The sequence below is a fragment of the Rhinolophus ferrumequinum genome, chromosome X, assembly GCF_004115265.2.
Source record: "Rhinolophus ferrumequinum isolate MPI-CBG mRhiFer1 chromosome X, mRhiFer1_v1.p, whole genome shotgun sequence".
Classification (NCBI taxonomy): Eukaryota; Metazoa; Chordata; class Mammalia; order Chiroptera; family Rhinolophidae; genus Rhinolophus; species Rhinolophus ferrumequinum.
In genome coordinates, this window is record NC_046284.1 from 113812071 (window position 1) to 113826118 (window position 14048).

A 14048-nucleotide genomic window follows, 5' to 3' on the forward strand; every position below is an offset into this window, starting at 1 on the left:
ACCACTTCCAGTTTCGTGACTTTGTAATTTTATTTCTAAAGCTAAAGGCACAATTAAAAGGAAAGAAAAGCCAACATTTTCCTTTCATCAGAACACAAGGAGCCATTCTCAAATCAAAGTTCATTAATGAAGAAATTCCAGTCTAGGGCGGCCAGATGGCTCAGTTGGTTAGAGCGCAAGCTCTGAACAACAGGGTTGCCGGTTCGATTCCCACATGGGCCAGTGAGCTGCGCCCTTCACAACTAGACTGAAGACAACAAGTTGCCGCTGAGCTTCCAGAGGGGCAGCCGGATGGCTCAGTTGGTTAGAGCACGAGCTCTCAACAACAAGGTTGCTGGCTCAATTCCTGCATGGGATGGTGGGCTGCGCTCCCTGCAAATAAAGACTGAAAAACAGCGACTGGACTTGGAGCTGAGCTGCGCCCTCCACAACTAGACTGAAGGACAACGACTTGGAGCTGATGGGCCCTGGAGAAACACACTGTCCCCCAATAGTCCCCAATAAAAAAAGAAATTCCAGTCTAGAAAGATGACCTTCTCAAGGGGTTACCTATTTACATAATGATGGGTTCAGACTTGAGGATTTCTTGGTCTATCATGATAGCCTAGTAATAGATTTTGAACCCTTGAAGGCTAGGAAGAAATCCATCGGGCTACATGTTAAAGTTTTCTTAAAATACACTACCAGAGCAGCATGACCACAAGAAATCAGAGCTCCCACAAGGAAGTTGCAATGAGCTATGCAGCTTTTCCGAAAAGAAAATAGTCTTGTGTCCCCATGTCTCTGTGACCAAATTGTACAGAGAATGTTATGGAGTGAAATCATTAAAATATTCTGTCAACCATACAACTTTCCCTTATCAAATTTCAGTCACAAACTAACTTGCTCACTACCAATGCCCCTAAAGCCTACTTGCCCGTCACAACTTGTCGGGAGTAATTAGAAACATTTACAAAAAACATTAATCCTCTTTTTATGTTTTCAATCCTCTATGGAAGACAACTTTAGAAACCACTAGCTATGCTGAGCTTTTGCAAACACTGCAAATTTTTCATCATAAAATGTCATAAAAATGCATAGAAAAAGTGCTGCTAACTAGAAACAAGGAGAATACAGTATATATTGCTTACACAAATCCTTCCAGAAAGAAAATGTCTCACTGCACCATCCCTTCCTCTTTTATGTTGCTCCAAAGAGAAAACCCTCCTTGGTATGAAGCAGCCTGGATTTATGATGATCATTAAAATCCTTGGGTTAGATAAGCAGGGCAGAAAGGGGAGCTGAAGTGCTAACAAGGCACAAAGCAAACTAGCAATATACATTCCCTTCCATAGGGTCAGCTGCCAAAAAGAAGCATTTCTCCCAACCTAAGCATTTTGGCTTGTCGTAGTGAGAACACAGGCATCTTTCAACTCAAAACCACTGAAAGGCTGCCAGTCCTGAAAAGCGTGGGCAGCCTGAGGACTCTGAGCCCCATCTTGGCCATTACCATGGAAAACTACTACCTCTGCATCCTACAAACCACAGGTAGCAAAGGCAAGCGGACTAAGGGAGCCTCTCCTCCAGACAAGCTGGCTGACATGGGGCTCGGGGGATGGTGTGACCAGACTCACCACAGAGCTGGGGACCACCCTCCAAGCAAGCTGCCCACGGAGCCCGTGCCCCTCTTCTCCCTCAGGCCCCACTGCTTTCCAGCAAGATGTAGGCAGGGGAAGTCTTGGCCATGTGAAAATACTGTTCCCCAAACCAGACCGCAGTGACTGTTAATTCCTTGGTCAATTGCCATTATCTCTGTCTTTTGGCTGGGGCAGGAATGGGTGTGGAAGGCGGGGTGAACCATGCTGGTGAGCGATAGACAGATATATGGGGCGAGGGATGTGGATGAGCAGTGGGGACCAGGCCACGACACTCACTAGCTGTTACCTCTGTGAACCTCAGTTTGCTCACCTATGGAATGAAGAAAATAAAAATGTGGCCCGTTCCTCACAGGGAGAGATAAGAAGGTGAAGGTACTTTGAAAACTAAATGTATTTTAGAATTGCAAAACATTGCTCTCACAGAGCAGTCCTAAGTTTTCAGGCTTAAAAATCTGGTTTCTCAATTTAGCTCCTCCTTGGACAGCAAAGGAGGTGCAGGTGGGAACAGGTAGTGGAAGGAGAGAACGGCTGGACCCCATAAGACCATGGGGTGATAGCTGGCAACTGGGGCAGCAGCTAGATTCAACAACAGCAGTCTAAAGACGACAGTGTGAGGGCAAACAGGCCTAATGCCCTCAGCATGACCTAGAGACGTCAAGAAAAAGCACCACTGTGCAGTGTGCTCTGTTGAATCAGGCTTGAACGTGATGTTAGCTGAGAAATCGATTAGACTCCACTAATACGTATACTTTCAGCAATTAAAAGGGCAAGGGTATATGAAAAATAGGTAACAAGGGAAACCCTCGCCCCAATAACAAAGTCCCATCCCCTCTGTAACCCACTGCACCATCATCTTCATCACCATTATCATTATTACCACCCACTGTGGAAGAGCAAGGCAGGGAGATGCTTCTCCTTCCACCTCCAAAAACATATCCCTGGCAAGTCTTGGTAAGTCTCCACAGGTTTCAGATGAGAAAAAGCTGCAGAGCACTATTCCAGTTAAGTCTTCCATTAGCCTCCAAGGCCCTGAAAGTCAGGCTCAGCACTTGTAGCACGTGACCATCTGCAAAAGTGGCAAGGAATCCAGGCAGATGCCAATGGGCAGGTCATCACTTCTCATTTAGTGGGGAAGAGGGAAGAAGAGTGCCAACTCCCTAGACTACTCCAGGCATGTCATCTTTCCAGGAAACAAAAACTGGGTAAGAGGGCAAGCCTGAAGTTTAATTCTCCAAAAGGCAGTAACTCAACTGAGATCAACTGTCCACATGGCACGGACGGCTATGGAGAATTAGAAACCTCCCCCTTGAAACTCCAGTGTCTCCCGCTGGGAATCCAAACATTCCCTAGGAAAGGGCGCTTTAAACGTGTTTTCAGCTGAGGGATCACCTCATAACCACTCCCCAAAGGGGCAACAGTGGGAAGAACGAACCAGGAACCACATAGCATGCTCCCAGGCAGAATGCAAAGCAAATTCGGATGTACTTCGTGCACCCTTGATAGGTGCTGCCTGGGGACCCACACCGTGCCCTATTCAGTGAAGGAATGATAACAACGATGGCTAAATGCAGGCCCCAGAGAACATGTGATGCTCACCAAAGAAACAGGAAGTTATTAGCTCCAAAGGCTGTTTGAGAAGCACCAATTTAAATCTCTAAATGTAACTAGCTTTTCCTAATATCATCACATGAAGTTTACAAAACCTGGGATGTATCCACTTTAGTATATGTGCTGCCTAAGCGAGCATGGGATGTATCCACTTTAGCTCCAGAAATTAAGAGTTGGAAAGAACCTACCTCAGGCATTGGTCCTACACAAATAGAGCATTTCCCTCTATGATGAAGGAGCCCAAATCAGTTTCAAAATCCAAAACTCAGCTTGAGAACTCCTACCACTTTTGGAGTCATGGCTCATCTATAGTTTACTATTTCTTAACATCACCTTCTAGAGGTAGTGGTTACCAAAATGGGGGGGGGGGTGCCTATAAATACAGATTCATAGCCCTCATCACTGAAATCAATCACATATTCTCATTCGTATTCATTCATTCTCCCTCTCCCTCCCTCCTCCTACTCCCTCCCTCCCTCTCCCCACTCTCCTTCCTCTCCCTCTAACGCTCTTCTTTTAAACCTTGAATGAACTTACTGTTTGGGAAATATTATACTATAGCATAAGCCTCAATGTTATATTGATTCCTTTGTTCCAACTTTAAACAAATAAGCCTGGGAAGATAGCTAGCTAACCCAAACAAACATGATTTACTTATTAAATATTAGGAGAGAGAAAAAAAAACAAAGCAGCAACTTCTTTCATGTCCTCATAAGCAGAGCTCCAAATAGTAAGGCCTTCCCTAGTCAGTTTGTTTTTAACTACGTTCATCTTGATTCAATGAAGAATCCACCAAGAGAGCTGAGGACACAGGCCTGGCTGGCCACATCCAAGGTTCACAGATCCAGTTCCAACTCTCCAAGAACCTGGGCAAACACCACTTTGCGTTCTCTCCTTGGAATCCACTCCACGTATAATAACATTTACTTGCCTTTCTCATGGTGAAGTATAACGACAATATTTGAAATTTTTGCTTTGGAAATGGAAAATTTCAACTGTGGGCCTCCAAGTGACCTACCCCACCAACTCCTCACTCTATACAAAAACTGCAATGGCTTGTTGAAATCTTCTCACCTCCAAGCCTTCTCAATTTTACACTTATTAACAATGAGACTCTAAATTCAAACTGAGTAATCCTTTCAGTGAAACCTAAATTGAGAACTTAAGAAATGACTCTCTTCTCATGCCTGAAAAGGGGTTAAAAAAAAAGCAAAAAGGTTTCCTTGTAATAAAAAAGACAAGTATTTAGAGAGAAACATACATACTATCACAGATATACCAATCTTCTACTCACTAAAACTACTATTTTTTTAAATTAGAATTACATAAAAATATTTTAAAATGGCTTTTTCCTACCTGGATCCTCAGACATGTCCTTTGGCAAAGCTTCATCTGTAGTACTTTTCAAAGCTAACAACGTTTTGTTTTTAAACAACAGAAAGAAAAAGGAGGGGGAGGGGAAAAGAAAACTGTAACATTTTATTTCTGTGGTACATTTCATCCAAACAAAGAACCTCTATCATCACTTACAGAAAATGGTGTTATAAACGTCTATAAGTTGCTACAGCACTTACTAAAACAACAAAGACCTAAAGTATGGAAATAGGTTCTCCCAAGAGAACAAAGCGGTATTTTCAACTTTCCAGAGAGTGGCTAGGAGTATTACCAGGAAATATCAGAAATTTCCCCGTTTCATTCTTGACATCCAGACCAATGACATCAGAATCTCTCTGGGACTGAAACCCAGGCTTCAGTATTTTTAGAGCTGGCCCGGTTGTTCCAATGTGCAGTCAAGGCTAAGGCTCCTAATAAAGAGAGTGGTCAGAGTACAGGCTGCTGCAGACAATGGCCAGTTTGGCCTGCCTCTCCTGAGCAAATATTTAAATAGACCACATGCAACTATTGTTTCCTAATGGAAAACTTGTTTTTCACCTTTAACTCCAGTACAAAGCTGCATCAATGGCAGGTCTCAACAAAACCTGAAATAGCTTCACTGGATTTTAGTCCCTTCAGATAAGCTTCTCATTCACGGGTAGTGAATCAATATCAGATAATAGGAGGAATATTGGCTTGAAATTTAGAAAATCTTGGTTCTTACCCCCACTCTTTTTTCTTACTAAGCAAATGATTCATACTGCCTGAACTTCAGTTAATACTTGTCTCTCAATTTTAGGTGCTAAATACAGCAGCCTCCATTCAGTTTTCTGAGGACTGAATAAGACAGTGTATGAAGGAGGACCTGATGTAACAGATTATAAAGCATTATAGGGAAGGATGGAGTCGGGGGCTGGGGGGACGGGGAGTGTTCCTCCTGCTCTTCTAGATAGTCCCAGGCCAACTCATCTGTGTGCTCGAGCGTAGCTATACCATGGAAGGAACACTGTGCTGTGCTGCCCTCACCCCACCCCGTAAGACAGGAAAATTGTTGCTGGGTTCCACATCACACCCCCACACCACAGAGCCCAGGAACAGACACTGTCCAGAAGATAACTTCCTCATGGATGAGACCTGTGTACAAATGTGCATTTATACTCTGGATCACATCTGCCAACTTAAGATGTTAAGCTCTCAATTCTTTCAGCTTCCAGTCATTTCCTAATCAGTAGGACCAGATTCCAATTAAGTATCAGGATAGCCTGAGGGTCAGCAGTGAGTAAGGAGCCAATGAGTTGGGGGCTTTGGACACTTAAGCTCTTGTTCCCACTTTACGAACTACCGTCTGGGGACAACAATTTGAACCACTTCATCCATCGAAATGTGTTCATATACTGAGCACTGTCATATGCTCTAGAAGCCAACCATTCCAAGAGAATTGGATAAAGAAACATAGGCAGAATGTCCCTAAAGGAAGAAAATTCATTCTTTTCATACCTTGCTTGTCATCACCAGTCACATCTTGGGTAGGAACAGGAAAGTCAGCCATGTCTTTAATAGACAGCTTCTTAAAAAAGAAGAGTAAATTAATTATACAGATTGGAATAGGTATTAAGTGATGTGCACATATGATGAAAATGTTTTAAAAGCTATACATCTTGCCTATATTTCTGTCTTCAGTAAACTCTGACATTTAATACTATTTGCTTTTTTTTAGATTCCTAGTAAGGTATAAGTTAATTTATATTGAAAAATTTATATGCACAGAGGAAAAAAATAACAATTCAGATTGAGACACATGTACAGACCACACGTTAAATCTGAATACAGTGTGGGATTCAGCCAGTGAATCGTGTAGCATTTACCCATTCAGTCAAGAGCAAACCTATACTTTATGTACTTTTTCACAAGCAGAAAGGGGTTCTGACAAGTGGCCCCATAACATGGGTATTTGCCAGGATCTGTTGTGCAGAAGGTGTTCTGCACTGATTCAAACAGCCTGCTTGCCATAGAATAAGAGAATTTTAATGAAGAGCATAACAAAATTTTCTCCTAACTCACACTTATGGGGACAGTATTCACTTATACTAATAAGACGTATACCCAAACTGATCAGGTACTGATTTGTTTAAGATTCTGTTGAAAATCTACCATAAATTTATTTCTTATAAAGTCTCAATTAACATGCACTCCAAGACTTCTGAGGAGGTTAAATAATAATATATATTCATATTATACACACACACACACACACACACACACACACACATATAGATAAATTCTGGAAAGATAAAAATTGAAGGGCAACTGGGTAGACAGAGGAAATGGACGAGAGGAGGACTGGGGACTGGTCATATATGCCTTTTTGGTATCCTTTTTATTTTAAACATTATTCAAAAAATCAAATAAAGAAAAATTTTAAAATATAAAGGAAGTGGGGAAGCAGTTTCCTGGTGCTCCAAACACTTAATTGGTTTACCTGTCGGAATACGAACAACCTCAGAGAGATACACACTACTTCTGTTTTTAAAATGTTCCAAAGAATGGAGTTATAGTACTGCTTGGTTGGAACATGATCTAGGATTTAACAATTCTTCTTGGCATTACAATGAAGTATCTCGATGCAATTTCCTATTCAAAGTCTACTATCTCCAATGGAACAAAGAATGTATCTTAACAGAGCCTTTCTTTCATTTTTCTTCTCCCACTTAGATTATAAACCAGATCCTTAGTAGAAGAAAATGATTTAAGAGTAGAAAATGTAGATAAACATAAACAAACAAAAAAAAACAGTTGAAAAAAAATTTTTATAATCTAAGTAAATGGAAAGACATCCCATGCTCATGGGTGAGAAGACTAAATACGATTAAGATGCAATACTCCCCAATTCACCTATAGTTTCAGTGCAATCCTTCTTGCTTTTCTGCAGAATTGGACTAGTTGGTCCTAAATTTCATAAGAAAATACAAGGGACCCAGAATAACGAAAACACCCTTGGAAAAGAAGAGCGAAGTTGAAGAACTCACAATTCCTAATTTCAAAACTTACTGCAAAGTTACAGTAATCAACAGTGCTGTCCTAGTGTAATGACATATAGGTCAATGGGATAGAATTGAGAGCCCATAAATAAGCCCTTACATTTATGGTTAATGATCTTCAACAATGGTGCAAAACAATTCAATGAGGAAAAATGTTTTTTTCAATAAATGATGCTGGGGTAACTAAATGTCCACTACAAAAGAATGGAGTTGGACCTCTTCCTCAACAGCATAAACAAAAATTAACTCAAAATGGATCACCAACCTAAATGTAAGACATAAAACTCTCAGAAGAACACATAGGAGTAAATCTTCATGACCTTATATTAGGTAACTGTTTCTTAAATATGACACCAAAAGCACAAGCAACAAAGGGGAAAAAATAGATAAATTGAAATTCATCAAAATAAACATTTCTATCAAGGAAGGGAAAAGAAAAACCAAAGGAGCAAATATTTGCCAATTATTTACCTAACAAGGTACTTATATCGGGAATATATAAAGAACACTTACAACTCAAAAATAACCCAATTTATAAACAAAGGATCTAAACAGACATTTCACCAAAGAAGACACACAAATGGCTATAAGCACATGAAAAGATTTTCAATATCATTAGTCATTAGGAAATTCAAATCAAAACCACTAGATACCACTTCATTCCCACTAGGATGGCTAAACTAAAGAAGACAAATGACAAGTGTTAACAAGGATGGGAGAAACTGGAACCCTCATATTGCTGGTGGAGGAATATAAAATGGTGCAGCTGCTTTGCAAAGCAGTCTGGTAGTTCCTCAAAAAGTTAAACACAAGTTATAATATGACCCAACAATTCCACAAGTAGGTATATACTCAAGAGAATTGAAAACATGCTCACTCAAAAACTCGTACATGAATGTTCATAGCAGCATTTTTTTTTCTAACAGCCCTAAATGTCCACCAACTGAAGAATGGACAGACAAAATGAGGCATATCGACACAATGGAACATTATTCAGCAATAAAAAGAAATGAGGCACTGACACAGGCTACAACATGGATGAACTTTAAAACATACTAAGTGAAAGAAGCCGGGCACAAAAGACCACATATGATTTGATTCTATTTGTATGAAATGTTTAGAATAAGCAAACTCAGACAGAAAATAGATTAGTAAGTACCAGAGGCTGGGGGGAGGGGCGAACAGTGAATCACTGTTAATGAGTACAGGCTTTCTTTTTGGGGTGATAAAAATGTTCTCAAATTAGACTATAGTGATGGTTGCACGACTCAACATTCTAAAAACCACTGACTGGTATACTTCAGATGAGTATGGTATGTGAATTATATCTCAGTAAAGCTCTTTCCAAAAGAAAGAAATCTAGTAATCTAAGAAACACTGCTTAAGAGGAGTATACCTGAAATGAGAATCTTTAATTCTTGATGGAACATGGTTACAGCTCTGCTGTCTTTAGAAAAGGACGGACCGCTGAGCAAACTTCTCATGACCTGAATCAGCTCCAGTTTCACTGACAACACAAACACCTATATGGAGTCATCCCTCACAGGGCTGGTACCAAGATCTATTTAAACTCCATGCATGCATTCATGACAGATCAACAGGTTGGCAAAAGAAAAACGAATGAAATAGTTTAGAAGAACACTTGATCATTAGCTATTAAAATCTGACCTATACTGCTTGAATGGCCAAACCATCCATTAACCTTATTATTTCACCCCTGAATTTTGTTTATTACATCATTGTATAAAAGCACCACATCCCAGAAAACAAGTTTTGTTGGGAGTTTCTTGTTGTTCTTTTGCTTTCTTGTTTGTACAAGGCAAACCAAAGACTAAGTAGCTTTTAACCTGCCCCTCAAAAGAGCCCTTTAAAGGACAGAAAAATACATAAAACCAGCTGCACATAAGGTCCTTGGACCGTGTTGTGTCAGTAATTAATTTCTAAAAAAAACAACAAAGCATTATTTGCCTCTGTTGGAAGGGCAAAGACCATCTGATTATCATAGCAAATTAGAACAAAACATTTATCTAGAAAGAGTAAGAATTTATGACTTTTTTTTAGTAAATCACCTAAGAGCCTTATAATTTTACACAAGCATAGCAAAACGGGGATCCTAGCAAAACAAAACAAACAAACACACAAAAACATGGCAACTGCATAAGAGAACTATAGAGGTGACTGGCCTGAAAGACAGACCTCTCCAGACACTGCCAGCAGCCCAAGAGTAGACTGAGGGCCATCAAAAGTGGCTAAATATTGTATCTATTTCTCCGTTACATGCATTCTACAGAAAAGGAAATTTCAAAAGCCAAAACTCTTCAAAAGCACATCTACCATCACTCCTCCTGAAATCACTTTTCTTTACATCTTTTTCCTATGAGTAGAAATCTGTTGAGAAAGTAACACGGAGGCTACGACTCAAAGAAAGAGTAGCAGAGAGGCCGAGAGTAACGTTATCCGAAGGAGCACTGCAGAAGCAGGCTTATTTGATCCCAGAGGAGTGAGGATGTCACCTACAACACAGACTACAGGCATGCGAGCTCCATGGGAAAGAATAAACAATCACACACAGTTACGTGATATTAAAGAAATGGCTCTATATCCTGCCTTGGACTTCTATTATCTTGCAATGGTTTTAACTAGGGTGAGAGACCTGCAATAGGAGCTTACGAATAAACCTCCATTTATTACACATTTTCAGATTTTTTAGGACAGGAACAGCAGCTATCATGTTGTCATCGTAGTGATGATGATGATGATGATGGTGATAAGTGCTGAAATTAACAGTAACCATAACAACTCCTATTTACTGATGCATACCGAAGGTCCACCAGGCATGTGGCTAAGCCCCTACATCTATGACCCACCATGGTAGGAATTCTCTGGGTTTCTCTTGGGAATCATCCAAATCAGTCTTCACTTGGTCCAAATGCTAAAAACCCTGAGGGAGAAGACAACTTTGAAAGCGGTTTGGGGCCCTCAGATACTCATATAGTTCTCAAACCTTCTTTCAAAACTGTTCTGGTTCATTATACCTTGCTAATATTGAGCTACTAAAAATACAACTTTACGCGGGAGGGGTGGGGGGTGGGGGGGAGAGTGAGGGGATTGGAGGGCAGTCGGTGACCACAGGATGGCCACGGGGTTTGAAAATTAATCTGGGGAACGTAATTTGGTGGTTACCAGAACGTAAGGGGGTTGGGGGGGGGATGAGGGTGAGGGGGATCAAATGTATGGTGATGGAAGGGGAGCTGACTCTGGGTGGTGAACACACAGTGTGACTTATGGATGATGTGATACAGAATTGCACACCTGAAATCTATACTAACAATTATACTAACAATGTAATTATACTAACAATTGTCACCCCAATAAATTAAAAATAAATTTAAAAAAAAATACAACTTTACAATGTTTACCTCGGAATAAAAGCTTGGTTAAAGTAAATAACTTGGCTAGCATGCTTCTGGCTTAGTTTGGCTATACCTCAATTTCACCTCTAGAAAGTCAAGAGATGACTTTGCTTGTTTCACCAAATCTAGTTGTAGGGCGAAAAGAAACAAAGATAATTAGAGACCTATCTGGTGTATAGATTTGAAAGACTGAGCCTCAAAGTAAGTACTAAGTATGAAGAGAATGTTATAAAAGCAGATTTTACAGAGTTTATAAAGAACATAAGCTAATGGATTTAATTCTACACACATTCTTAACTCATTAACATATGACAACTTTTACCTCCATCCGATTCAAGTCAGGGGGTTGTTGGTTTGCTGGCATTGACTCAGAATAAGAATCAAATAAAGCACACTCCCACTTGGGCTTAGGAAAAGCTAAGAAGAAACAAAAAGAAAACATAAGAATATGTATTATAGCCATAGCTGACACTTTCCTATCAGCTTTTCTGTGCTTGTTAAATATAACAACAAAATTAGCTAGCTCCTATATATTCATTATGACACTAATCACACTGAGGTAGTATTTTAAGTTCTTTATAAAGTCACCTTACGGGTTTCAACTTGGAACTTCTGTCATCCCCATATTACACATGATGAAACTGAAGAAAGGTGAAGTTTAACTCAAGGTCATATAACTGGTAAATGGAAGAGCAAAAACTTAAAACTGCCAGCAGTCGTGTTAACATAGTAGTCGTTTTCCACATTAACTATCACAATACTTAAGTTTTAACCATGCAACTAGCATAATTCTTAATTGGTACTGTCACACGGGGCAGCCTGCAGGGTCTCTGGTCCCGCTCCCCACATAAGAATGCAGGATATGGCTAGGCCAAAAAGGAACACCCACGGAGCCATAAGTAGGGGAGTCATACCACTATAGTCTCACTGGAGGCTGGATTCACATGACGTGCGACCTGCTGTCCACTTTTCTGCCTGCCAACCGACCCCACTTGCTAACTACAATCCACCGTGCTAACTGCAATCCGCTCTTGCTAGCTCAGCCACCATCTTCTTGCTAGACCCCCATTTGCTGCTAGCGTAGCCATGGCAGTTATATTAGTGGCCGATGGCTCACTGGTTACAGCTGACGGCCAAATAGCCACAGCTGATGGCCATCCAATCACAGTTGATGGCCATTTACTACCTGAGCCAGCACCTTTCCACGTGAGGCCGAGAGCCTAGAAACTGCTCTCTGGGACTCTGTCCCCACAGGTACTAACTATGTGGTAGTTTTAATACTATAAACATTAACTAAGGAAATACTTCATCCTAGCTATTGTTGTTGGAAACAGACAAGATCTTACAATGAATGCTATGTGTCCACAAAAATTTTATGATGTACTCATTTCTTTTGGTTAGCAAGAACAACAAAAGAGTGCAAGTTCTTGCTGATTTATAAGAGAGGAAATAAAAATCACCTTACGGGTTTCTTCTAACATAGAACAGTGACAGGAACTATCAGTTGAGTAGCTGAGTGGCTCAGCATGAGGAAAAATCATTCTACTTGGTAAGCTAATAAATACTTAACACTCATGCTATTTCTTAGAAGTGGATTGTTTCACTGATACTGTGCTAAGGTCTGGCTGCGTGCTGCTTGCAAAAGTTAAAAATTCAGAGACAGGTTGGTGGAAAGAAAAGCAGGTTTCTTCTGAACTCCTGCCCAAAGGCCACCTTCCTGTTCCTAGACGGGGCAGAAGGTCTTATAGGGACACAAGAAGAATAAAGGAAAGGGGGAGTCGGTCAGGCAGGTTCGTGGGCGGACATCCTTCCTGGGGTCTGGTCTGGTTTAAGATAATGCTATCTCTGGACTCCTGGACTCCGGGCTGGGACTGGCCACCACGGCCTGGGGCTTTCAAATCGGATTCCAGTGTCCAGGGGCCTGAGGATTAAGAAATTGCCCTTTTCAGGTTAGGATTCTGTTGATTAAATGGATTAACCAGGTATGGGTAGCCTTGAGAAAGAGAACAAAAACAGAGTTCTTTCGTTAATCAGTGAGGGGAGAAACAAAGAGGAAACAGCTGAATATCAGGGCAGATCTAACTGCAAACTAGCTAGGTCTGACTACAAATGGCTAGATAGGGGCTATGCGATGAGTCCAACTGCACACTAAGTCTAATTACGTATTGATTTCCGAATTTCTCCCTTACATCACTACTTTGTCAAAAATTAAGGAAAAAAATGTCTCAATAACTAGAAAATTTGTCAATATGCCAAAGAGGAAAAGCAGATTGGGGTAGACAATAAACAGATGCTACAAATCAAACTTGTCAAGAGCTGCTATTAAGAAATCAAAATTTTAATGCCATGTGTGATATTGTGATTTATAATAAGAAATATATATTTGGTCTTTGCCCCCATTTCTGGCACAGAGCTCCCAGACCACTTAGAATTTCCTGAGTGATGAGGGCAAAAATGGTGTCTCTCGTTATGTTAATGAGGTGACCTTTGAAACCCACAGAAGAGTAGGGGCCCAGTTGCTAGTAGGAGCCAACCATGTGGTTAGAGGATTGGAAATTTCAGCCCCAGCCCCTGATTTCTGGAGAGGGGCTTTAGATTGAATCAATCACAAATGGCCAACAACTTAGTCAGTCATGACTATGCAATGAAGCCTCCATAAAAACCCAAAAGAATAGCTTGTTGGTCCTCTTTTGGAGAGCTTCCAGGCTGGGGAACCAGAATGCTTCCATGAGCCACTGTGCTGGGCTCCAAGCTCCACGAGGACAAAAGCTCCTTCGTTCAGGACCTCACCCTTTGTATCTCTTCATCCCTTTAATACCCTTTGTAATAAATCAGTAACCTAGCGAGAAAATGGGTTTTCCTGAGTTCTGTGAGCCGTTCTAGCAAATTAATCAAACCCGAAGACGACGTGTGAAAACCTGATTTATAGCCAGCCAATGAGAAGCACAGGTAAGAACCTGGACTTGTGACTGACATCC

General features: G+C 40.8%; 1 protein-coding gene across 6 annotated transcripts in view; it reads right to left on the reverse strand.

Moving 5' to 3' along the window:
* The window catches only part of REPS2 (RALBP1 associated Eps domain containing 2), a 207795-nt gene that overhangs the window by 100123 nt on the left and 93624 nt on the right, over nucleotides 1-14048 (reverse strand). For 5 of the 6 annotated variants that reach the window (XM_033109693.1, XM_033109684.1, XM_033109665.1 and 2 more), the window contains 3 exons: nucleotides 11393-11487; nucleotides 6117-6186; nucleotides 4602-4655 (listed from right to left, as the gene is read on the reverse strand). In XM_033109693.1, coding sequence (XP_032965584.1) covers nucleotides 4602-4655; nucleotides 6117-6186; nucleotides 11393-11487 — 219 coding nt within the window. The remainder of the gene's footprint in view (nucleotides 1-4601; nucleotides 4656-6116; nucleotides 6187-11392; nucleotides 11488-14048) is intronic. The other variant, XM_033109675.1, reaches the window with a different exon arrangement.